The sequence below is a fragment of the Notolabrus celidotus genome, chromosome 13 (assembly GCF_009762535.1).
Source record: "Notolabrus celidotus isolate fNotCel1 chromosome 13, fNotCel1.pri, whole genome shotgun sequence".
NCBI classification, from domain to species: Eukaryota; Metazoa; Chordata; class Actinopteri; order Labriformes; family Labridae; genus Notolabrus; species Notolabrus celidotus.
In genome coordinates this window covers 12,151,352-12,177,707 of record NC_048284.1, presented here as the reverse complement: position 1 = coordinate 12,177,707, position 26,356 = coordinate 12,151,352, and the positions used below count along the sequence as shown (strand labels likewise).

Genomic DNA, 26,356 nt, shown 5'->3' with positions numbered 1-26,356 from the left:
ATTTCAACAGATCAGAAAATGTACTCCTTCAGGACAAGATCAAATTTTGAGTTGCATCCAGAACTTAAACCAGCTGTTTACCTTACTGAGGTACTTCCTCCTCTGAGCCACTCGAGCCCCCAGAGCCTCCACCTCAGTATGGGCCTGCTCCACCAGCTCCTGCATGCGTCTCTTCTCACTCAGCCCCAGTCTGTTAGCCACAACCTGGGCCTCGCTCACTGCCTGACCCAACAACTGCTGGCGAGCCTCCAGTTCGACACACACACTCAAGTGATCAAACAGGAAACTCTGGGCCAGATCAGGGGGTGGGCTGGTTTTCAGAGCTGAGGTCAGAGCGGGTCGCTGCTCCTCCACCCACTCCCGGGCATCCCTCAGCTGGCTTTCAACACGGGCAAGATCATCAAGTGTCTGTGCGGAGTCCTGGATCTTCTGTTGAATCAGGGATTCAAGCTGGGCCCAGCGCTGCTCCAGATGACTCACCTAAAAAAAGGAATGACACTTTAAACCTGACAGTATGTTTAAAATGACTAAAACTCAATTCAACTATCTTTAAAAGCAGCTGAAGGACTTTAAGAATGAAGCTCAACCTGTTGTTTGACCAGCTCCTTGTCCAGCAGGCTAAGTCGAGGTAGAATAGCATGTTTCTGGTCTCTGAGGTCTTCTAGAGTTGCTCTCTGCTCTTCGAGATCACTGGAAAGCTTTCTTAGAGCCTCTAGATGTTCACTTGTACTCTCTGTGTCGGCCCTATGCACACACACAAGATAAGGGACTTGTTATTTACTTGTTATTACGGTACATTTTAATAAATGTATCATAGAACAGTTTCTGCTGGGGTAGAGAGAAAGCAATGATTGTGACACCAGAACGTGAGGTATAAAATGTATAAATAACATTTTCTATAAATGTTTAAAAATCGACACAGAAGAGTCAGAAAAGCTCTGTACCTGGCAAGATAATCCCATTCCCTGGATACTTGGTGAAAAAGTTCCTCCACAGCAACAACAATCTCCTGGTACTCCCCACTTCTCTGCATGTCCTCCCCACGCTGGGCCTCCAGTTCTTCTGCCCGCTGGCCCAGGTCCATCCAGCTTCTCCTCAGTCTCCTTATCTCCTCCAGGGCAGGAGAGACCTGTCCATCTGTCAGCCGACCGACAGCTTCATTCAAATGAGTCACCTCAGACTGTCTCTCCTTAATCTGCTGAAGGAACTCCTGCAGGAAAGATAGAGGATGTATGACACTCCACATGAGATTCAGTGGGTTTTCCTCAGTCCAAAATACTTTATCATGTTCCTTCAAACCCAACACAGACCTGCGCTTTGTCCAGCTGGTTCTGTGCTATCTTGGGCTCCAGCTCTGCAGGTCTCCTGATGAGGGTCTGAAGTTGCTGCTCTGTCTCTCTCAGCTGGACCTCCATATCTGCCCTCTGTTCCTCCATGTCTCTCCAGCTGTCTGCTACCTCCTCACAAAGCAGCATGCGCTCCTCAGTCTAGATACAGAAACAAAATTGAATCCATTCATGATCAGTTATGTTAAAGGAAAAACAAGTATTCATGTTTGTAACAGATGCAAACACTCAATGGAATTATCTGAAGGCGTGTTTGAGCTCACTGACCTGTAGTTTGACATGCTGAATAGCTGCCGCGGTCTCCCTGACCCTCGTCTCTGACAGGTCACATGTTGAGCACACAAGCTGGAGGTAAGTGCTTGCCTGTTCCTGGAGAGCCCGCTCCTGCTTCACCTGCCAAAAAAACCCCCCACTGTTAATTGTCATGCCATTTTATTAGCTGATGAAATCATCTCTTTGGGAGAATGTACAAAATTAATTTACATTTGAACACATTACGGCCCACGTCCAAAGACATGAAATTAAACCAAACGTCCATGAGAGTGCTATATGACAGCACGGACATGAATATAGTTAACTCAGACATCTGCTCACATTTGCAGCTGTTTCAAAATGTATTTTAATAATGAAACCAAGGCAGGAAGTTAATTTGAAAAGTCTATTAACACATTGCAGACTCTTAGGCTATGTTCACACTGCAGGCAAAAGTGGCCCAAATCCAATTTTTTGGGGGGTCAAGTGACCAGGTCAGATTTTTTAGAGGTAGTGTGAACACTCAAATCTGGCCAAAATCAGATTTTTTCAAATTAGATTTAGACCACTTCCATATGTGGTCCTGAATCAGATACAGATCTGATTCTTTTCAATGCGACCTCAGTGTGAACGGCCAAGGCAGATTCGATGCACATTTGATACTTTCACTTTATAGCGACACACGTCACAATTCTGCGAGGCGGTAGCCTTGCAAAAATGGAGGATAGCAACGATGGAGCAAGTCAATGGAGGGACAGCGAGGTCTTGGACCTTATAAATATATGGGGTGACACTTCCTCCCCACCTGGTCATTCATTCTCTGGCTCCCACTGCACAAAAACTTTGAAACAAAGGTGAACATACTGACTTCCTCCATGTTTACGTTTGTGAAACAGCTGCATGTGACGTCACTGTTACTGTTCTTTTGCGCATGCGGGGCAGTTCGGAGTCGCAAACAGTTCACACTGGAAGCATTATAGATGGTAATGTGAACAGGAAAACAAAAAATCGTATCTGAGCAAAAAATCTGAATTGAGCATTAAGCCTTGCAGTGTGAACGTAGCCTTAGTTAAGGAAAGGAAGGATTGCTGACCTGATGTAGTGCTTCCTCCAGGCTTAAAGGAGGATGTGCAGGAGGCTCTGGTTCATCTGAGACAGAGGTCAACCAGGTCTGGCACTGCTGCAGAGTGTCTTGGAGACTCACATGTCTCTGTAACTCATGGTCCAGACTCTGATAAACCTGTTAGACACAGACGGGTACACTTCAGTGGTTTAGGGTAGGATTAAACACATGGGTGCTTCTGTAGTAAAGCTTTAATCAAAACGAACCAACAATGTAATTGAAAAGACTGTGAACATTGTGGTTTATGATTCCACGCCTGCAACTATACAAATCTAACATGAAAGATAAGATTAGCTCTATAGCTGCATACTGCTAGAATGTATAGCTGTGAAGCATCACTAGCATGACCAAACTCAAAGCCAGGTTCAATGATAAAGCCGAATCAACTCGGCAGTAATACAGTGTTGTATTTGACAGGTGTTGAATGTGGAGGCGTCCATGCCCTCCAGGGGAGAAAAAAACAGCAAGGTCTGATTGACAGTGTTAATATGAACGCCCGAAAGTGGCAAAGAAAGGGGGGACATGTATTGGCAAACCGCCCAGTGTATTTGGCAAAGGCTAGAAGGTTGGCATGGTGGCAAGTGGCAGGCAGGATATTAGAGCTGTGTTGTGCTGGGACGCATTTGGCAGCCGGGGTAACACTGGAGGCGCAGTTGTAGAGAAGCCAGCAGCGTAGTGGTAAAGCGTGGCTGGATCACACAATGCCAGATTGGATGTGCGGGTTCTGGTGGAGGTGGTGTCTTGGGAGGTGAGCTATGATGACAGAATGGAGGTTGCCAAAATGACAGAGCGGGGCTGGATTAGAGGGCTCGCCAGATCTACTGAATAGTGGCGTGTGACCATTTTTTGGCTCGGGCATGAAAAAGTGGAGTTGACAAGGGATATGCAGAGATTAATATGGTGAGATTGAGTTAGTGATTTTGGCTGGTGGGGTCCGCCTGAGTATGACTGCTGTTGAGCTCCACTTTGGCAGCCTTAATTGGTCGTGCCCTCTACACTGGCGCTGAAGGGCTGTCTTGAGAGGAGGGTTTAAGTGTCAGAATGGGTTAGGATTAAGAGGATGCCTCGGCTGTTGGAATATTAACAGCACTAATGTGCAGAGTGTGTGTGTCTGCGCTTGTGTGGTCACATTTATGACAGTGAGTGCTGCTGTGCGTGGATCAAAAACACTTTATAAATACATAATAGATGTGTATTAATCATTCTACAACTTCAAATACTGAATTATTCCCTCCTTCCTCCTCCTCCCACTTTACATCCCCCTCCCGCCTTCTTTCCATCTCCTCCTCCTCCTCACTCACTCTCTGCGCTGTGCTACAGATGGCAGAGTAGCTGTCTCTGGTGCCTTGCTGGTGAGCCTGGACCTGCTGTCTCAGCCTGCTCTGCACACGGTCACTGCAGCCTTGCACCAGGTGGGCCCCTCGCTCCTTCAGACCGACCAAACGATCTTCAAAGCCCGCTATTTCCTCCATGATGGCCTGTGGAGGACAAGGTAACAGGTAGAATCATATTAGAAGGTGTCTCTGGGAGAAAGCACACATCTGTTACATAGGAAGTACAGAAGGGATTTTGGTTTACAACAGGCCTGAGTAGGCTTAAACTTGAGAGAAAAGAGAAAAGTATTGTAATAGTTATGGCAATAAAGCTTTTTGGTAGGCTAACACATAATTGCTATTGATTTCTATATATTAAAACATGTCATTGTTTTTTATAGCTGACAGTTCAAGGCAATATGGCAGGTAAACAGATAAATAAAAACACTGAAATTAATTTGATCTCTCCCTGACCCACTCACTGTCCTATTTGGAGTCCCACCTTCTGGAGTGCCCAACCTCTCAGCGACCAAACGGCATGTCTTAGCCTTTACGACTCTGCTAGCTAGACACCTCATCCTGTTCAGGTGGAAGCACACACTCCCTCCTTCCTATATCAGCTGGCTCAGGGAGATCCTTAATCATATTCAACTTGAGAAGATCCGATTCTCACTTGCGGGATCAAGAAATTCTTTTGACAAGACCTGGAAGCCCTTCACCGAATACTTAAACAAAACAACTGTTTACCCAGATGAAGCTTAGTTGCCCCCCTTCCCCTCTCTCCCCCTCTTCCTCCTATCTATCTTTAATGCCTTAATGTTTATCAATTTTTTTTGTTTCTAGTTTTTTATTTATTTATTTATTTTACCTAATTTGGTCTGTGTGTTTTGTTTTTTGTTTTGCCTTATTTAAGTTATGTGAGGTTTGGATGGGAGGGGAGGGGCTTGGGGTCATTGTCATGAAAAGGCCAGTAAAATTGTTGTAGTGTGTTGTATTGAAGTACTGCCATTGGTGCACACACTCTTTATATCTACTTTTTTACACTGTCAATGCTTATGTGCACTGTAATTACAAAATCAATAAAAAGAATTGCGAAAGAAAGAAATTAATTTGATGTTCACCAAAGTGAGTTAATAAAAAGGTCCCTCTGGAGCAACAACCGACCGAAATCAACCTACAGTATGACTATTGCAAATAATCTTCATAATCCAGCTCTTGGATAAAAATCCTCAAAATAATAAACCATGTTTGGTCACCTTGTGCTGGGCCAGCTGTTGAGTTGCTGCCTCCAGGCTCCTGCCCACAGTGGGTTCAGGAGTCACCATCCTGCTGGACATCTGGAGCAGCCAGCGCTCCACTTCCTGGAGCTCGTTGTGGTAAATTTCCTGTTCCTTCACCTGTCCTTCCAGGTTCTCCACATGAGCCTGGAAAACACCATTTCCAAAAATCAGCACACTCACAGACAAATGACACCATATCCTATTGCCTTAACTCATCTGCTGCAGTAGCTCTCCACTTTTCACACTCTGTATTTCATAAGGTGGATGTAAGGTTCTCACCATGGCAGTTTTACAGAGTTCAGTGTAGTCTCTTTTTAGTCGGGTCACTTTGTCTCTGATGGAGGGATAGTGGACGGAGGAGAGCAGAGCGTCTCCTTTCTCCACCACTGACCTGATGGATCCGTCATGGGACTGAACCATCTGCAGCAGAGCCTGCAGACACACACAGACACAACAGTGTTCCTTTTAGTGAATATATGACCAACCAGTTTCACTGAGCACATCAGTATAAAAAGCATTACTCCGGAAAATAAACAGCAGTTATGTGAAGTAAATTGAATTTTGGGGCTAATGGGCTAAGACCTGCAAGGACATTCATGTGGTCCATTAAGCTAATAATACTCAGTATAGTCCAGCGGCCGTTTGGACCCACCGAAGTGCAACATTACAGGGAGCTGTAATGCTCTGCAGAGCTTTTTACCCATGTTTTAATCTAAATTCAAATCAGTGATTTTATAAGATTACACAGAGGCTGCTGTACCTTATACTTAGCTAGCAGAGCTCTCCGTTGGTACAGTTCAGCCTTGGGCTCCACTGGGGTGCTGAGCAAAGCCCTTGTCTCCACCAGCCACAGAGCCTGAGCCTTATACCGGTCCTGGAACTCCTTAGCGAGCAGTAACGCCCGCTGTAGAAAGCTGTGCTCCTGCCTCAGCCCACCTGCGAGCTCCTCGAGCTGGCTGAGACGGGCCTCCACCTCCCCTCCTAAACTCTCAGCTCCAGCCTCGTTCAGGAAGCCTGCCGCCTGCTCTGCCCGCTCTCTCAATGATTTCAGGAAACTATGACCGTGTTGGAGCTCAGACTGCAGAGCCTGAGTGAGAGAGAGAGAGCAGAAATACATCTCAGCATGGCTGCTGCAACAGTGTTTTCAACATTACTTAAATGAATAACTCTCAACCAGGGCTTCCACACACCGCTGAGTGTAAGTAAAACAGGTGTCATACAAGTAAAACTGCTTCTTTGTACTCAAACCTGTATACACTTTAGGAGGAGAAAATATTACTACAACAGTTTCCATGACTTTGAGGTTCAAACACAATATCACTCGTTTCTTTGTCCTTCACCTCCAGAGCTACTCCAGCAACACGGCCCAGCCCGGCTGTGTGTTTGAAAGGCTTTGAACCCATCAGGTAGGCTGACACCTGCACGGTGAGATGTGGAGAAGACTTGGAGGTCATGGTGTGGAGAGACCATGGCGAATAATATGAAAGGAGGACCCAATTATAAGGACCCTTAACGGGCAGCAATAGCTGCAGGGGTTTCCAGGGCAACCACAACACACCACGCACACACACACACACAGCCTCCACTCCATGGGACGTCATCCAGCTTTCATCATCAGTCTATTATTGCTTGAGTTGAGAGTGGCTTCACACTGCAGCAACCCCAGACCCCCAACTACTGCTGTTGATAATATAATATAACGAGAGCTGTGTCTGTTAGCACACGTCCATGTTTCCTGCTTAATGTGAAGCTCAGGGCGAGTTCATCCTTCACTTTCAATGCTGGTGCCCCTGCTGAATGACCTCAATAAAAACACTCAATACATCTCAGATTATGTGACTCTGTGTGGTGAATGTGTGTGCCGAACCAGGGTGTTTGTGGAAATTGCCATTTGGAGTAGATTTAGTTCAGGATAACTCATTATATCAGCTTTACAGCAAAACATCTGCTCTCATCTTACTCCTGACATTGGGTATCCATCGTAGCAACACTTCTGGTTATCCATTCAAGACTGGCAACTACATGAAGAACCATTCAAACCTCAAGAAGGAGTTTTACATGAAAAAACACTCAGGTTATATATTGTTGCAGTAAATACAAAGTCTCCAAATCTGTCTTTAGCTGAAAACCTGTTTAGTCTCATACCACTGAATTCAGCTGACTCTATGACACAGTGGCAGAGCGTACAGTCTGCTGAACATTATATATGAGGTCCTGAACACAGTGTGCCCTTTATGCAGTTAACTGTCATGAAGCATGTCAACCCCAATTATCCATGTCAAGCATCTTTTGCACTCGGTGTAAATGATGAGCACTAGCATCTCTCTCCCCTGTAATGTATTAGTCTCCAGGCTCCCCATCTCTCCTACTGCAATACATCTACTGCGGCACTGACAACCATGTTCATCAGTTACATCATTTACTGACAGAGGTAGGACATAGCTAAGGTCACTCTGTGAGCAGCAGATAGCTCTGCTGATATTATATGTCTGCACTGAGTAAGACTCAAAACTGATTCTGCATGGGAACAAATGTGTCAAATCAGTTAAGATAGAACTGTAAAATATGATAATTATTTGTTCTATAACCATTTAAATAAATCGGAACTATTTTTGATCACAAATTGAGTAAAGCGTTAGTTCAGGCAGCCCACAGTACATCAGCTGCTCTTAACACCAGCCCCTATCAGCTGACAGCTCAGCTGATTACATCTACATAGTCTCCACCCTCACAAACTGCCTTACTGACCTCAAAAACTGGATCACTAAGCATCGACAACCACGCAGGCACACCCTCCCTAGTAGTCCGTAACCTTGGCATCATCCTCGACCCCAAATATATATCACCAAAATATCCTTTTTTCACCTCTGCAACATAGCTTCCCTCTTCCACGCCTTCATAACCTCCCCACTTGACTATTGCAGCAGCATTCTTTACGGCCTCCCCTCCACCGACCTCAAAAAACTCCAATATGACCAGAACTCTGCTGCCCGGTTACTCACCCACTCCTGCTCCAGAGCCAACATCACACCCATCCTTCAGCACCTCCACTGGCTGCCCATACAGCACCGAATCCACTTCAAGATCCTGCTCATAAGCCCTCAATAACCTCGTCCCCTCATACCTGACCGACCTCCTCAAACATCACTCCCCATCTCGCCACCTCAGATCATCAGATGCCAATCTCCTGTCCCCTATCACCAAGTCCAAGCACAGCACCTTGGGGGGGACAGAGCCTTTGCCATCGCTGCCCGGACTCTCTGGAAACTCTCTCCCTCCACACATCCGCAACTCTGACTCACTCCAATTCAAAAACCACCCCAAGACCTACCTGTTCAAAAAAGCATACAACACATGACCTCTACCCCCGCCCCACCTCTGTCCCTGTTTTATTTTATTTACCTGTTTTATTTTTTACTTTTATTCTATGTAAAGCGACTTTGAGTATTCAGAAAAGCGCTATATAAATCCTATGAATTATTATTTATTATTATCTACACATCCAATTTTCAAATGGAAAAATGGGTGCTCTATTTAAAGTGCTTCAGCCTGCCTTCTCTTACTGCTTCCCCTGCAAACTGCTTTACAACCCACCTCCATCCCAACTCCTCTTTTATACTGTGTCTGATTTTACCAGTGACATATGTATTGTCACTTCTGCTCGCTCCGTTCTGTACCCTAAGGGTCTTTGCTGCTGCTCTCCCTGCCTTGGCTTTTCATGTATGCAAATGAAAGAGAGGGGAGGTGTGCTCTCCCTACCTCAGGCTTTGGAATTCCAGGTAAGCATGTGGAAGGGCAGAGAGCTCCAAGAAAAGAACCATATTGCCAAATATGACTTACTGCCTGCTAATAACTCATTCTTTTGACGAGAGTGGTCCTGAATGAACGACACATTTCAATTTGAATCCTCTTACGTCAACCATATGAAACGAAACTCTGACTCTGAATAAGAAAACAACATTGACTGTTGTTAAAATAAACCCTTAAACTTAAATGAAGCACCACTGAAATGCAAAAACTCAAAGGTAGGTAGTAGGGGGAGAGGGGCTTTATTAGGGGAAGGAGCAACCATTGTTTCCCTTTATTTTGCATTTTGTCATGTCTAGTGGTGAATGGAAGATGCTTTTTGGGGCGCTGTTATGCAGAAATTAGGCACAAAAGAAGAATATACAAACACCCCGAGCTGCATACTACATGGGGAGAAAAGACATTTGAGTCTCTAACAATATTATAGGACTTTGAATTTCAGAACTTGCTGCACATTTTTGGAAAACAGGGGTCGACACTGCTATATAACTTGACTGTCACAACTCACATCAAATGAAGTCTGTATCCAACTAATGGCCCCTGACATTATTATTGACTACAAGTCTTTGTGTCAATGTATAATGATCCCACCTCACTGAAAGGCCCTGTGGCTCTCACTACAGGAGAATGAGTAAGTGATGGAGCACTCGCGTGTTATCTGCGGTGCTGGAAGGACACATGTGGTGACAGAATGTCTTCAGTCCCTATGCAGAGACAGAACATCGATCCCAGACAGGGATTACTGCAAAGCCCACACCAGATGATGTACTGTAAACGTGTGTGTGTTCCTGGATATGTGTGAGAGGGAAGACAAAGAGGAATGAGATGAAGCGTTACATGAAGGAAAGAAGCAGAAAAAATGTGTGAAATCACAGAGGATTCATGAGCCTGAAAGGTTGCTGAAGCTTGTTAGTTAGTACTTTGGACGTGTTTTCTGGTATGAAACGATTGTTAGAGGAGAAAAGTGCGTGTGTGTGTGTGGATGCGTGTATGTGTGTGTGTGATATGGAGCGGTAAGGGCACTGCATCAATTACAGTGTCTGTGCCAGCAGGCTCCTGACACCGGCGCTTCTTCATCCTCTGCTTCACAGTGGGAGGTCTCTCCCTGCTACTGCGCTTCCTCTAAAGCAGAACAAGCTTTGTCTTCATAAAGAGCCGATCGATACACACATTTACTCAAACTATCCTCCACGTACACTTAGTATGAACTCTACTACCAAGCTAACTATAGTGGTGATTTTCTATTTATTGCAGTGTATGCATGTCTGAAAAGGGCTACTACTCTCCATTACTCAGTGGATGAAAACAGCACAAAAAGAAAACGTAACAAATGTGCTGCTACAGTGGATTCCTTTGAGTCAAATATTACAAGTCCACTGAATGTTCTGCAAGCTTTACAGGTAGTTTCATGCATATTTTATTGGCCAAGCATATTGTAGCTGCCAAAGAAGTGTGTCCCCTTGATGTCACGAGCAGGTACCGTATGTTGCTTGGCAGGAAATGAGATTGCACAAGGACATTTTTGCTGGCTTTGATATCAGAATCATATTAGTTTGGGCTCAAATTCTGTACTCGAACTGAAGTCTTGCTAACTCATCAGTTTGCCAAACTAATACCAACTGCTGCGCTGATTTATTGCAACCTGTTCAGGGAGGTGTATCAAGCATCACGATGCACCCTGTATCCAACTGAAGAAGCATAACAGTGACTGTAAATTCAAAACCAAAGATCATTACCTCTAATCTTTTCATCTTCCTCTCCATGGCGACTCGGTCCAGAGGTTCAGAGCAGTCAGTTAATGCTGTGAAGCTTTTCTGAGTGGAGCTGAGCCAGTCAGTGTAAGACACACAGAGGTTCTCAGCCTCCTCGATGCTCTTCAGCTCCTCCTGTAGCTGCTTGATGGTGTCCTGGGAAAAAGAAGGAGGAGTACATTTTATGACAGGATTTTCTGCTTTTTGATCATTTTGTGAATACAAGGTTTTTGAGTTCTGAACATTCAGAAGAATTCTCTTTGTGCTCTAGGAAACTGTGATGAACATTTGTTAGATCTTTTAAACTGTTGACTCAGCTCCTGCTGTCAACATGTTAAAGAAGGGCTGGGCAATAATTCAATAACGATAATTACCATTATATAATTTTTCTCAATATAGATATAACTAATGTTCAATAAAAATTTGATATATTTAAATCTTTTATTACACCCCCCAACCACTGAAAAGGGAGGGGCGCTAATGAGCCTCGAACACTACTTGCCACCCAACATTAGACAGAAGAAGAAGACGGTATTGAACAGCCAATCATATCGCAGGGTAAGAGGTAGGCGGGGCTTAAAGACGTTTAGAGCGGAATGTAAACACAGCTGAGAAGAGTGACAGAAGAAAACTTACACATCTTACTTAGCACCGTCAGAAATGATGGATTCATGAAGCTTATCAGAAAACTAAATCCAGATACAAGCTAACAAACCATCTGGTTTCTTCAACTTTCACTCTGGTCCAAAAATCTGCCTTTAAATTTAAATGAAATACTAACTTGATATTAATCGTGATAATTACTGGTAGACTAATATGAAATATTCTATCGTGATATCATTTTCATTATCGCCCAGCTCTATGTCAAAGTATTCTTAGGAAAGACACTGAACCCCAAGTTATTCCTAAATGCTAGCCAATGGTGTGTGAATGTGTTTAGCACTGATGACCAGTTGGGCACTGCCCATTGCAGCCTCTGCAAGTATGTGAATGTGTGTATCAAAGGGTAATATCACATACAGCGAAGAAGAACAAGCGCAACAAGCTAACGAGGGATTAAAAATGGCATCACTGGTGTGGATGTTTTTCACAATAGAAAAATGGCATCTTGTGCAGCAAGTAATCTGAGAGGAGGAAAAAAGTCCTGAAGTTTTAACACAGCGTATCTTTGAAGTCACCTGAAAAGTTGTCATCATAACAAAGATGTGTTCAGCCTCAACATCAAAAACAACGGTGAGTGCCACAGTGTTGACTCAACAGGCCTTTGAGAACTACAGAAACTTTACCAGAGACAACCCAAAGCTGAAACACCTCATGAAAAAGTCAATGAATTTACAGAAGTTGATGACCCCCATTCCTTCTGGAGGTAGAAGATCGAAGATTTCATCAGCTAATGTTGTATTTAGAACAATATCATACTGCTACTCTGAAGCCGTATCCCTACCTGCCCTGCAATACGTGATCTCTACACACATTCAAAGTCTGATCCACAACAACTTCAGTGACATAAGTTTGACCAAAGACAGATGGACTTCTGATGCTAGTTTAGTATGCTTAGTGTGACGGCCCAGTGGCTGGATGAACACTTCAACATAAAAACCTTCTTTGTGTAACAGATGTCATTTCAGTTAGAATTGGTAAATACAGAATATCAAAATATATGCATCTTTACTCAACTAGTCTTTGCCTTTCTTACCTTCAGGTGTGAATAAACCACACATTTTATAAGAATGTAAAAAAAAGATTGGTAATCGAATCAATATCCAGCATCAGGAGAAGGTTATCATTAGTTTTCTGTATCGACTCAGAACATTTCATATTGTGCATCACATATTTTTTATATTATGTGCAAGAGTTTTAACATTAAGAAGGCTAACCTTGGTTCAAGAATGTATGCCCTTTGTTTCTCAGGTTCAAACTACTGAACAGACTTTTACTGTATTTGGACCCGGGGACAATTCAAGAAACATGAAGTGGATCGGTTTCTTTCAGGGTTTGATATTTCTCTGCAGCTCTCATCTGGCCACCAAGGACCAAAAGCTCTCTGATCAACCATCAAAACAGAAAATATCCTCTTCTCCCCTCCTCATTCATCTGCAGAATATCAATATCTTCACTGCCAGGTGTTTTTTTGGTGTATTATCCACTTGACTGAGATTTTGAGTCAATAACAGCACAAGGATGGAGAGGCTTTCTTGCAGCCTTGACACATTATTCACTCAACTTGCAAATCCTGCGGTGAGAAGCTCCAATTAGCTGATAGTGCTGAGTGCACACCTTTTCTGACTAGACAGAGGTAACAGCTTCCCACCTCACACACATATGGCCCCCACTTCACACAATATAATTACAGGAATCCATGGCATGAGAGGGATGCTATGTGTCTGCCTTGGTATGACTGTAAGTATATGCATACTTGAGTCAATTTTGGGAGGGGAAGGAATGGGGAGAGACAAAGGGAGTTGGGGAGGGGGGGCACACACACACACGCACACACAAACTCAGATGTGTTACCAAAGGTGTAAAAATCAATGTAGTGCGGGCAAAGCTTTTCCACTCCTGGTGTGCGGTGTGAGATTGCCTTCTGTAGCGTTTAATTACAGCTTTAGCCCCAGACCAGAGGGGTACCATTGATTTTCCTTTAGTCCCCCCCAGAGGAGCAGACAAATGGAGAGGCAAGATCTGAGTAAAGGGGGTACACAGGACTAACTCCCAAAGCTACTTCAATGGTGCATTAGAGAAACAAAGTCCAAACTCTCAGTGGGACAAAGTCCAATGAGAGAGCATGAGCTGTGTAAAGAGCCCACTGTGTGGGTAGAGACTCCCTCACATGTTCTTTGTGTCTCAATGATCAAGTATAACACAAAGTGATAAAACCATTACCAACACCATTGCAGATATATGTTACATTTTCTACTGGACAGAAAATAAAGTATTGTATTTGTCTGAACTTTCAACAAAGGAAGACCAGACAAAAGCCCAACTGTCAATGTAAATGTCACAGGGGTGTGATGTTTGGACAAAGTGGTTCCTCAGCTGAGCAGTCAGCTTTATGAAAGTGTGCACATTTAAGTGTGTGAAGCTGTCGCTGTTGGTTTACACGTTGTGAGTCCTATGCTTCCATGTCAAGGGACGGGATCCGATAGATTAAACAATTTTGCAAGGAAATGAATGTTGGATTTTGAAGCTGAGAAAGGATGGCTGAACAGATAATGCAAACACTGTCATCCACACAAAGCCATACTTTTAAATCTGTCTTTATTTAGCTGCACTGATGGAAGAGCAGCTGTTTATGTTTTTAGATAAAGAAAGCAGGGACAGAGTACACTTTTGTGTTTGAGGAAGTTGTTTGTGATACTCAAAAGACCAAAAACACACTACCGGTCAAAAGTTTGGACACGCCTTCTCATTCAATGATTTTTATTTATTTTCAACATTGTAGATTAATACTGAAGACATCAAAACTATGAAATAATAGGGGTTTACCATAATCTGGATTACAACAGTAGTCAAATAAGGCTATCCATTGTGTACTAACCCTACCTCCTGTTCTTTCATAGTTTTGATCTCTTTGGTATAAATCTATAGTGTTTCAAATAATTAAAATAAATACAAACCCTTGAATGAGAAGGTGTTTCCATCTTTTGACCGGTAGTGTACATTATACTAATCTGTGATAAATAAATCATTGAAGAGTAGACAACAACAGAGAGCGCCCTCACCTGTATGTTGAGTAGCAGTGAATGGTAGCGGGCTGTGAGCTGGGTGGCAGTGACGCTGACACGACTACTGATGTAGGTCTCCTCCAGAACCTGCTGGGCCAGAGAAGAAAGGCCGTCTACTTCTCCCTGCCGTGCAAGCACTGCTTCAAGACACCCCTGTTTAGAAAGGATACAAAGAGAGAGTCGTTGTTGTAGAGTCTTGTTTAAAAAAGGTATGATCTTAATGTACGGTAGATTTTGTTTCTCAATAAAAGAGGTGCACGTTTGTTAGAATGAACACAAGAAAAAACAATCATACTATAAACCAGGTATGGGGTCAGGGGGTCTGTATCTGTATGTGGGTGTGTGGGTGTGTGGGTGTGTATATGTGTGTTTGTGTTCTCTGAATGCAGGGAAGGAAAATACAGAAGCTGTCTGACATTCTTAAACTGGCAGGAAGTGTCCTCCTAAGGGAGGAGGCCCTGCAGGAACATATTTTGTCCCCTGTTGTTTTCTTTGAAATGCACGGTGTGTGTGGGGGGGGAGGAAGTGAGAAAAATATTGGGTATTATAGTGAAAGGACCTGGAATGTTTTGTAACTTTCACTTTCAATAAGGCTTACTAAGGCTGTCCCAATATATAAATGCTGATTGCTTTTAAAAGAATGAAGTATTGATATTGAGCTAAACATTTGCATGTGGTAATACTGTGTAACTAATTGGTTCATTCTGCTTGCCAGTCTTTCTCTGACCTGGAGTTTCTTCAGCTGAGTCCCTTTTGTTATTCTGTCTGACCGCCGATGACGTCTGATGTTCACCACCTTCTCCATCTCCTCCAGCCACTGAGCCAGGCTCAGGAACCTCTGGCCCATCTGCCTCAGTCTGCTCAGTGTGGAGCTGAGCTGGGTCTGAGTCTCCTCCAAACGGCCCTGGTAGGCCCCCCACTCTCTCTGTGCTGTGTCCAGCGCTCGGTCCTCAATCTGAGGTATACCCCAGGGGATGACTCTTTCTCTGCTGCTCAGCACGGACGAGAGCAGAGACTGGCCATTTGAGCAGCGTTCCTGCAGGAGCTATAATGAAATAAAAAAGGTGGAAGGGTTTAAAGTGGAAATTCCGTTTGAGCCTTGAAGAAAGTGTGAGAAACTAGGGAGTAAAGGAGTGCACACGCTAGTACCTGTAGTTGTTCCAGGGTCTTCTCTAGTGTGTCTACGCTTCCCTCTGGATGGGACAATGAGGCCAGTGTGGCCTGCTCCTGCTCCAGCCAGTCTTCAAACACATGCAACCCCCTTTGATATTCCTGGTGGACCAGCACCAGACCTTTTGCTTTACCCACTGCATTCTGCAAAAACAACGAGGTAGAGAGATCAAAAGTAAGCTTAGATACGTAAAAGAGGAAATTCCATTATCATCAGAAAATTAAAGTAATTATAACGGTTCATAACATAATCAGGCGGTTATTACGCTGTTTAACATACAGGACATAGTAATATAATTGAGTTTTATTAAATAGCATAAAGTGAATGTCAGTAAAATACATAAAAACAGTACATTAAAAAAAGTAATGTACCTTGGCCTTTTCTTTGAGGGCGTTGTATCTACTCTGCAGCTGCTGCACCTCCTGCTGCGTGGTGGAGTGCTCAGACATATTGGAGCTCTTTGTGGCAATGGTCTCTAAAGGGCTGCTGTGACTCAGGACTTCTTCATATAGAAGCTGGAATTAAATAAAAACACAGTGAGTGTAGCACTTCATGGTAAGGGTCTGGGGTATCCCTGCGTGTAACCATATAAAGCTAAAATACATCATGACAGAAAAAAGTGTCAACATGTAAACATCAATGCTGAAAAGAAACACAAGAAAATGATAGAGTGATGTGATACCTTGGTCTTTCCAAGGTTAGCTGTCTTGTCTCTCATCTCAGAGTACTGTCTGTCAGAGCAGCTGAGTGTCTCCTCCACCCGGTCCATCCACAACACAAACTGACCCACGTCCTCCTTATAGCTAGTCCACTGAGACAGAGCGCCTTCCAGCTGGCTGTTGAAACGAAACAACGACGTAAACACACAGACCCAAAACACATAGACACAAGTAAAGAGTACACATGCATCTAAATCTAATTGCCCCCGTAACCTTTCAACTAACAGAAATCCATCAAGTGAAAGCAGACAGTCCCCAGTCCCATTCATCAGTTGACTGACAGACTAATTGGTTCATGATCCCAACCTTTTACACTGAATGGAGGCAGAAAGCAACGAGTCCCATGAGTCTTTGAGGTCCTGGATCTGTTTGCGGATGACTGGGACTCCCTCAGCGGAGGTGTTTCTCTGGACTGCTTCTCCTCGCGTCAGAAGCATCTTTAGCTGGATCTCTCTCTCCTGACGAGCCGCCAACAAAGCCTACAGACAGAAACAGATCAGCATAAATCTAAAAATCTTTCTTTTTCTTTCTAATGCATGAAAGGAATGCAACATGTTTTCCAGATGGTCACAAAATGTAAGTATTCCACCTCTGGTTCATATGACATAATTTCCACTGTTGCATGTTTTATCCTTTGTATTGAGATGCTTCCATAGTGAACATCTTAGTTTAAGTCAAATGGCTAAAAGACCCCCTGAAATCAACCTCTTTGCCTCTTGCAAGGTCAACAGAAAGTTGGGTTGAGACAGCATTTTCAACATTAATGGGGCTTTAAAACTCCACTTCAGAAACCAACAGGTGACATCACTGAGAAAGTTATATACAGTCATGACATGCATGCTGCATGATACACTGTAGGAAAATATATTCATAGGAAAACAGATATTTTACATGTCTGCAATTAATGCTAAAGTATGCTATTTTATTTGGTTTGACTTGGTGTCCCTACAGTGCAAAACACTCTCTTGCCAACAACTTAGATGCTAGTTTGACATCACCTAGTTGACTTGTGCCGACTGTGGCGAAGTGGCAGAGTGGGTCGTCTCTCAACTTTCAAGATTGGCAGTTCAGTTTTTCTTTAAATGCAAAGGAAAGACTTTTCCATTTTTGTCTAAACAAGGCCTTTGTTAGTACGTATAGGAACTTAACACATCTCCCTATGCCGTATTGTGTGTATGAATGAATGGTTTAATGTGAAATGAGGTGTAAAAGCACAGTGAGTGGTCATAAGACTGTAGCTGTCGAGCGATTGTGACGTAAAGAGGCGGGCTTTGAGCCTCCTAACCAACAGCTACAGTGTTCCCACAGTCAGCTGTGCCTCTCATTGGAAGACTCGTAATCTCAATATCTTCGAAATTGCTGCGTTAGAAAAGAATTCACCCCCCTACAGTGTGAGCCGATCGAGAAATGAGCTATCCAGACTACACTCGCCTTTTGTACCAGGCTGTAAACATGTTTATTTCTGCTGTAAAGAGCAGCTTTTTCCCATTAATGTGTATGTGACTTCCAGAGCAAGCCTCAAGCGGATCCTTGATTAACTGCAGTTTTTAGCACTTCTGCATTGGACTCATATTTTTAGACCAGAGGTTGCCGCTTGAGTACATCCATTTACATCCTTTTATCTGCTTTGCTTCACCTCTCAACATGACTGTAACAGGCAGCGGTAAAGTTTGCATTCAAGCCTTAATACCAGAAAGGCAATTTTCTCTATAATACAAGTCAGTCTACCATCAAAATAACCTGAAGCTGTTACTATAACTTGAAATAGAAACATCATGTTGCTCAAAAGTGCAGTCAGTTAAAACTGTATGAATTCCTTTTGGGTGCCACACAGCCGTCCTCTCCCTTCTTACTTCTAGTTGTAACATCCGGTCCTCCAACACGCTCTTGTCCGTGGTGGTGGAGATGCAGGTGCTGAGGACCCTCTGAGCTTCACACGCCCAATCCTGGAGCTCTTTGAGACCTTGAGAGAAGAGGCGGTGCTCCCCCACAATGCGCTCAATCCTGGAGGCCTTGTCCTTTAAGGATCAGATCACAGCACAATCTTACAAAGGTTCTGAGGAACAGATCAGGACTGAGGAGAAATATAAGAACTCAGTGTTTTTCAGTGTGCAACAGCAGTGTTTTAATAAAACTCTGTTTATGTTTGATTTGAGAGGCTTGTTTTCCCACTCATACACCTCCAGGGACTTTCCCACCCACACATTAGAGCACAAACACAAAGTATTTCGTTTGCAGTCATCACTTGAACATCATAAACATCTGTCTCACTGTAGAGTGGAGAAAGAGAGAGAGCTTCAAGAACAAGTTACAAGTGGCAATTTTAAATGATTACATTCCTGTTTCCATGTCTAGCAGGGAAGAGGACCTAAAAATAGCGCTCCACTAGCCAGCCGACAGAGAAAATAAATCCATTCATCACCGTTGAGGCACTATCATTGTCCTGAGGTAGGGAAATGGTGCTTTCCTGTCAGCGTAAGGTTTTGTTCTATGCTGTTTTAAATTAATCATAAGAGTGTGACCAATCTTTTGAGAGCTTCAAAAAGGTCAGAATCTCAAGCACTGACACATTTCAGCTCTTGCATTACAGAAGTGCTTCAGAGAATAAAAGGTGAGCTCTGCAGCCCGGTCTTTTTATGTTGATGAAGCTGCAACCACAAGGACCTTTTGGAGTGAAGAGATAGATTACTGTGCTCAGAGAAAAGACTACAGGTGCTGAGGCTTACTTGAGGTGCAATACCTTTAGCTTGTGACAAGCTGATTGCAGGGACTGTGACTGATGCGCGACAGGGGAATAATACATGACGCAGCAAATCACAGAGTACAACAGTAAACAACATGGCTTCATGGTTTTCAGCTCCCACAGTGCATGATTCAAGCAAGGCGCATTTCAGCTCACAGCAGCTTTTGCACAAACAGTTAGAGAACAAAAAAGGAGGGGTAACTGCACGTATGTGGGAGAAGTATTACCTTTGTTAAATTGCTGAGGGCGAGGTACTGTGCAGACAGCTGAGATACACGATGGACGAAGCCCTTGCCGGCTGCTTGTCCCTCCCAGAGACGATGAGCCTGTTCCCTGAGCCTGCCCAGCTCCGCCTCACGACTGGCCATCTCCTCCAGCACAGACTGGGCCAGGATGAAGCAGGAGGAGGATGAGAAGATGGAGATTGGAAGTGGAGAAATGAAGATGAAGGCGCAGCAAGATGTGGGTAAGCACGGTTGGGAGAGCAGGGTTCAAAGAAACAGAAGATGAAATGGAGCGCATTGGACATGTCGTGTGTAAGCGGCATGAGATTTTGAGTGTAGGGGAAAATAGAATGGTAAAAAAAAAATGAAAGAATGACAGAAAAAGGAGGAGGTGAGGCACAGAGGAGGGGAACAAGGTTGTTTTACAAGTTACAAGAGCAGACGGGGAAACAGGAAGACATCAAAATACATGGAGAAGGACACGGGAAAGGAATATCATAAAGAAACAGCATCAGCAGTATTTCTCTTGATGCTTCTTTTTAATAGAAATCAGTTATTTGGTCGGGCATCACAGCACAGAATGGGAAAGAAGACAAGCCTGATAAAATTCTGCAAAGGCGGGAGGGTTGATGTGAAAAAAAGGTAAAGAGGATTTTGCCAGCACAGGTTCAGACTCCAAAGCCTGCACGTTCTGTATTGTACAGGAGGTGCTTGGGGAAGAAATGTAATTGCTTGCAGGGGCCAGACAAAAGGCAGCGAGGAGAAGTGCTACAGTGGTCGACAGAGTAAATACAAAAATAGCAACAACGATAAGGGCAGAGCTTTGAGATGGGCTTGATATATTTTTCTCTCTTTTGTCAGTTTTATCTTTCAACGCTTTGTGCCTCTCCTCCTTTTTTGTCTCAGGCAGACATGGCAGAGGCTGTTATCACATCCTGAAAAGGGCCTTTTAGCCACGCAGCGCTTCAGCTGTGACAGAAGGAGAATTAATTAGATTTCTGGACCATTCCTCTGACTATTGTGTCAAGACGCTGCTCTATTTTGATCCAGCGGTGCTCGACAAATGTAATTAGGTCTTTCTCTTTTCCCAGCTGATTTGAGATTGCACTTTAGGGATGCATATCTGATGTAGAGCTACAACTATTTAGTGTCCTTGGAAAATCTACTTAATATTCAATTTATGGTGAAATGATGGGCCTTACTTGACTCAGTCGCAGCAGCTACAGAGGGACATAAAAGGAGCACTCTTGGTATGATTTAATGCAATTTAACAGAAAATGGATTATCAGTGTAGGTTACATTGCTGAGGTTCTGCAGAATGTATTGATTAAGGAGTGGCTATAAAACAGCAGAAACGTAGGACACAGATCCTCGAATAGCCGCAATACTTTGAGGAATACAGTTAATTAAACGAGGCGTGATGTTGAGCTGAGAGGAAACAGAAAGACCCACAAACAAAGAAGAGTGTGGTGCCCCTGGGATAGAAACACTGTGTTTCACAATACCTGTAGTTTGCTGAGCTCCTGTTTCTTGGCTGGGAGGTCGTGCAGCCGAGCACTGCTCTCCTGAACTCTGACCTCTGTGCTGTTCAGCCAGTCCTGCAGAGGCTCAGCACTGGCCTCAAACTCCGTCATCTGGGACTGCAGGCTCTGCAAAGTAAGATGATACACTTATCAGATAAAGCGCTCAAATGTTCTTATATATTTGCTTGATCAGCTGGAAGTTAGGGATTCTGTCAATATGTGCCATGTAAAGTACTTATTGTAATTGACACGCGCAACCTTTTATTTTCATTCCTGCTATTGTCCATCTGTTAATGTGTATTATTTAATTTGCTCATGATGTGTATGTTTTATGAGGAAACAATGACATTTTATAATCTAATTATTTTTATTTCATCTATCTGTTTCAGGGTTGATGGTTGGGTGCCATACCTATTAATTTACTTATAAAATGTTGTTAATACAATTCTCACTAATACAGTGATTTTGCACTAACTGATGTAAATCATTTTCCATCAAGTAAAGAACTAGCATGAAACGACCGATTCATCCTAAAACGGCGATTAAAGATGGTTATCAGATCCACTTCAGTATCTCTATATGTTTATCCTGAGAAGATATATGAATATGAAAATAAACCAAATTAAACCTAATAGTTTATAAACTACAGAAACATTTGCATAACAGTAAAAGAAGTGTCTCCGGGCCAGAACCAGCAGACTGAGGTACAGTTTTATCCACCAGGCAGTCAGGATGCTGAACTCTCTCCCTGTTTTGCCCCCTCTTCCCATAGTGCCCCCTTCACAGACTTAACCCGGTCACTGACCCCCCCCCCCCCCCAAATCATCGCTGAGGTCTGTCATCCTTAGCCTTGAACACGCACACACTCACTTTGATTTTAAATTGCACCATAGCAAAGTTTTTGCACTGTTTCAAAACTGTATCTTATTATTTTTATTAGCTTACTTCTTTTTCATTTTAGCTTATCTTTTTCTAGCCTTTTCCTATGTTTATCTGTTGTTGTCATTGCTAGGGTCTGAGAGAGAGAAACTTAATATCAAATCCTCTGTATGTCTGGTGCATACTGCAGTTTTTGACAATAAAGAAGACTTTGACTTTGACTTTTTTAAAGAGGTGGGAAACAAGAAGAAACACAGACACAAACGTACCGTGAAACGAATCGTAACTTGACATTTAAAAAATTTATAAAAAACGGTATAATGTGCTATATTGTTTATTTTCTCTGCTTGTGACACTTATGATGCTGGGGTACAGTTGTAAGAGCTGAGAAAAGAAGTAAAAACTTCTCCCTTCTCCTTTAATAACATGTACTATTTGCTTTGTATTTAATGTCTCGTGTTTTTAATACTTTTCTTGGTAAGTTATGAATCTACTTTTCTGTTATCAGCCTGTTGAAATAAAGATTTCAATCAATGAATCAAACCATATGCATACCAAAACCCAGTCAACCATTGTTCAACCACACAGTCCCTCTGTAGTCCAGCTCTGCATTTTTTTTTTTTTTTTTGGGGGGGGGGGGGGTCTCTGGACAAGAAAACAGCCTCCTAACAAAAGAAAATGTAAACCAACCTTGAGTGCATCCTCCCTCGTCTGCAGGTTATTCATCAGGCTCTTCCAGTCCTCTCTGGCGTTTGCCACTTTGGCCTTGATCCCCTCCACTCTGTCTTTGGACACCACAGCCATCAGCAGCTCCCCACTGGCTCCTACTGTACTCAGCCTGGCCTGGCCATGCTCCCTGTCACTCAAGAACTCCTGCAGGGATACACAGACGAAGACAAAGGAACTGTGACTATTTAACACTAAACACGCACACACAAAGGGAGGAGGGAGGGAGTAGAAGTGAAAGGGGGAGAAAAGGAAAAAGACGAAATTACATTCTCTGACTTTTTTTGTCTTCTACTTAAGATTCAGCGATTTAAATCAATACAGCTCTTCTCTACGTGGCCGACAGATTTGTTTCTTCTACATCTCACTTTACAAAGTCAACAGCAGTAATTAGACAGACTGTACTTGTTTCATATGTGTGGGCGGAAGGAAGCGTCTGACCTGGGGAGGCAACCATAGATAAGGAAAGTCAGCACGCCTGAAATGTGTGGGTTTTTACGTAGCTCCTCCATGCCTACTTGCAGTAAATGTACACACACACACACACACTCATGCACACACCCCTCCTTTCTCAGAGCTGAGCCGATGACAGTAGCGCAGCAGGGACCACTCCACCATCTGTGCAGTCAGCACATCACTTACACACACACACACACACACACAAACTGGTACAGTAGAGCCACACACAAGCACAGAGAGTCTGTCTCTGTTTATTTTCTCGCTCTGCTCAATTCATTCACTGTCTTCTCTTTTCCTCACTTACCACCATTCTCCTCCTGCCAGTGTAACTGTATACCACCAATTAAGCGTGACACAATGAACGCCCCCTCTGCCCCTCCCACTCAGGCCCTCCTGGAGGTCAGCCATGTGGAAACATTGTTCCACATTCCTCCCCAAGTCAATAATAAATAAAATATGACCGCCCCCTCTCTCCTTCACTGCCATACTCTCTGTGACATCTCCTCTAACGCTCAAAAGCTGCACCAGAAACTTCTGAAGGAGGACTGAGAATGATCTCTTCATTGTTTTGTTGACACTCTGACCCGCCTCTTCATGTGACTGTTTGAATAATTTAAGCACCCCAAACTTAAAAAACCTCAAACACTGGCATAAAATCAAGTTCTGTGGCGTATTAGTGAGGAATAATTGTCTTACTATTTAAGCTCAGCTGAGAGCAATAAATTCAATTCCTTGGTGGTTATGTAGCGGTGGATATGGTCAAGTGCCTGAGAGGTAATTAACCGTCTGGTATGGGGATGTGGGCACGTCTACCTTAACCGCCAAGCACCCGACACATCTTAGCCAGGGCCCTGGGGTGCTTTTAAGAGACTGTTACACCTGCCAGCTTCTCAGAAGGAGACACAGAGACTTCTCAGAAGTAGAAACACAGAATCATTTTGAAGAGAATGTCACAGAGACCCCGCTGTGGAGCTTTCTCTCATCCCGCTCTTGGCCATGTGCCCACTTTCAGCTTATCCAGGCCAATGGTGGGTCCCACTGCTCCAACAAGCCCACCAGAGGACACACGACAATGGGCATGTCAACACAGACATCCCCTCGAGCAGTCTCCCATTGAAAGTGGATTGATTCTTTATCTATTGCATCATTTTGTTTTAAGCAATTCCCTCTAATTTCTTACCCTGCTAAATGCATGCATGAAATTAAAGCAATCAGGAGCTGGTAATTAGTGGCAGTAGATTTAAAGTGTACCCAAAACAAAGAACATAAAAAGGAGTTTCATGACAGGAAGATTGTTGATTTATTCCTTAAAATACTCTGGTTCATGCCAGTCATTCAATTAAACTCCCTTAACTCCACAATCAACAGCTACTGGCTCTGTAATCAATGCAGCTACAGTGAAGCTAGTTAATGGTTAATAGTGAGCTGCTGTATTTTGGATGGAAAGCCCTCAGACATGAGAGTATGAACAAGCATCCTGTTACAACAGTAAGTTATTACAAATGTAGGTCTTTCTCGAAAGGCTGGATTAAAGTAATATTCAGTGATGGTCAAATAATATAAATTCAACTCCATTCTATCCCTGAATAATATCACAAAATTTGATTCAGCCTGTGTATTTGCTGATCTGTGTCTGGTGTCCTGGGAGAAGCCGCTGGTTCACAGAAGGTGAGGCACTTCATATTTCCAGAGGCAATAAACTGAATCACAGTAATTGCAGCACAGGCTGAACAAAAGAGGGATTTTCAAGTGATATCAGCAATGTGCAGAGACAAAAACACAAATAATGGGCACTGCAGAATACCGCAGATTTATGTCAAGGATAACTGATGATTTAACAGACGTCCATCGCAGCTGAAGAAAGGTATATCTTACTTGGATCCTCTGCAGAGCAGTTGAGGCCTCTGCGACACTTTGTGGCACATCAAAGCATTTGGCTGTGCTGATTTTGGCGTTGACCAACCACTGCTGGAAGTCTCTCAGGGCTGCACGGAACCTCTGCTCCAACAAGCGCTCTTTATTTTGACACTCCCTGGAGGCACGCAGGCTGAGGCTGTGAAGGGAAAAAAAAAGTAACCTTCAGATTTGTGTCAAGATGGATCACAGGTTGAAATTTACCACCACAAAATAAACAAAGAAAGAAAAGCATCCCAGTGTGTGCTGTCTGCTGCTCATCAAAACAAAGAGATGCACATGCAGATGCTCAGAAACTGTACATACTGTCCCTCACACTACGGAGGACGAGAATGGGGAGCCTGGGAGAGGAGCAGGGGTGAGAAAGGGCCAGGTGGAGAAATGGCAAAACGGGTGAAGTGGAAGCAATGAGCGTTGGGGCAAAAGAGGGAGAGTGGGGGATGGTGGTGAAGGGGCAATGCGCTGGTGGGGGGTTGAGAGGCAACATATGAGTGGGGCAAGAGTTCATGGGGGTGACAAGATGGAGACAGTGAGGGATGACAGATTGATGCTGTAAGAAAAAGGGTGAGACGGGAAGAATATGGCTGGGAAACAGCATGTGAGGGTGAGGTTAGAGCAGAAGGGGGAGATTTTTCAAAGGGATAAGTTGACATTTAGGAAGAACTTATTATACAATTAGACTTTTTTACCTTCCTTATATATTCATAAAGGGACAGTTCAGTGTTTTGAAGTGAGAACAGGAGGTAGGATATTTATCCCTACAGACAGGGTCAATTTTACCAGGTCAGACACAAACATTAATGAGGGTCAGAGTGTTTGCTACATTTAGATTTCTTTCAGCACTTTACTCTGAAGTCAGAAACATACACTGTATAAAATATGGACGTAGTATCCGTGACGTCACCCATCGGTTTCTGAAGCGCTGTTTTGAGGCCAATCGTCGGCGGCAGCCATATTGCTGCTGTCGAGTGATTGTGACGTAAAGAGTAAAGAGACGGGCTTTGAGCCTCCTAGCCAACAGCTACAGTGTTCCCGCCTGTCCATCAAGTCAGCTGTGCCTCTCATTGGAAGACTCGTAATCTCAATATCTTCAAAATTGCAGATTTCAGAATTACAGAAAGCCCTTTTTTTTGCACTGATCGTGGATGGGACACATGCAGGGTCCTCTGCCTGCAGCACACTGATCAGCTGTTAAGTTGTGAGTCAACTTGCTGATAGTTATACTGTGAATTTTGTGTCATGGATGAGGGCCTAGACTCCCATTCGGTAATACACTTACCATTGATCACTACTTCATACAACCCCCCTTCAAAAAACTGTACTATCCCCTATCATGAAGAGCTGTAAGGATGAGGACTGATAACAACAGCAGATTAAAGCAAAGTAAACAGTGATTGGTTT

At 43.6% G+C, this 26,356-nt stretch overlaps 1 protein-coding gene across 1 annotated transcript in view; it reads right to left on the bottom strand.

Annotated features, from left to right (window-relative positions):
• The window catches only part of syne1a (spectrin repeat containing, nuclear envelope 1a), a 202,749-nt gene that overhangs the window by 83,136 nt on the left and 93,257 nt on the right, over nucleotides 1-26,356 (bottom strand). Inside the window, exons 56-77 of the mRNA XM_034699221.1 lie at nucleotides 24,917-25,094; nucleotides 22,547-22,729; nucleotides 20,960-21,103; nucleotides 19,458-19,613; nucleotides 18,341-18,505; nucleotides 16,794-16,966; nucleotides 16,451-16,604; nucleotides 16,140-16,283; nucleotides 15,747-15,911; nucleotides 15,325-15,642; nucleotides 14,595-14,750; nucleotides 10,858-11,028; nucleotides 6,075-6,401; nucleotides 5,594-5,746; nucleotides 5,291-5,458; nucleotides 4,023-4,199; nucleotides 2,692-2,838; nucleotides 1,614-1,739; nucleotides 1,311-1,487; nucleotides 945-1,210; nucleotides 588-744; nucleotides 82-480 (exon numbers count right to left, since the gene is read on the bottom strand). Of these exons, the coding sequence (XP_034555112.1) occupies nucleotides 82-480; nucleotides 588-744; nucleotides 945-1,210; nucleotides 1,311-1,487; nucleotides 1,614-1,739; nucleotides 2,692-2,838; nucleotides 4,023-4,199; nucleotides 5,291-5,458; nucleotides 5,594-5,746; nucleotides 6,075-6,401; nucleotides 10,858-11,028; nucleotides 14,595-14,750; nucleotides 15,325-15,642; nucleotides 15,747-15,911; nucleotides 16,140-16,283; nucleotides 16,451-16,604; nucleotides 16,794-16,966; nucleotides 18,341-18,505; nucleotides 19,458-19,613; nucleotides 20,960-21,103; nucleotides 22,547-22,729; nucleotides 24,917-25,094 (4,204 nt within the window). The remainder of the gene's footprint in view (nucleotides 1-81; nucleotides 481-587; nucleotides 745-944; nucleotides 1,211-1,310; nucleotides 1,488-1,613; nucleotides 1,740-2,691; nucleotides 2,839-4,022; nucleotides 4,200-5,290; nucleotides 5,459-5,593; nucleotides 5,747-6,074; nucleotides 6,402-10,857; nucleotides 11,029-14,594; nucleotides 14,751-15,324; nucleotides 15,643-15,746; nucleotides 15,912-16,139; nucleotides 16,284-16,450; nucleotides 16,605-16,793; nucleotides 16,967-18,340; nucleotides 18,506-19,457; nucleotides 19,614-20,959; nucleotides 21,104-22,546; nucleotides 22,730-24,916; nucleotides 25,095-26,356) is intronic.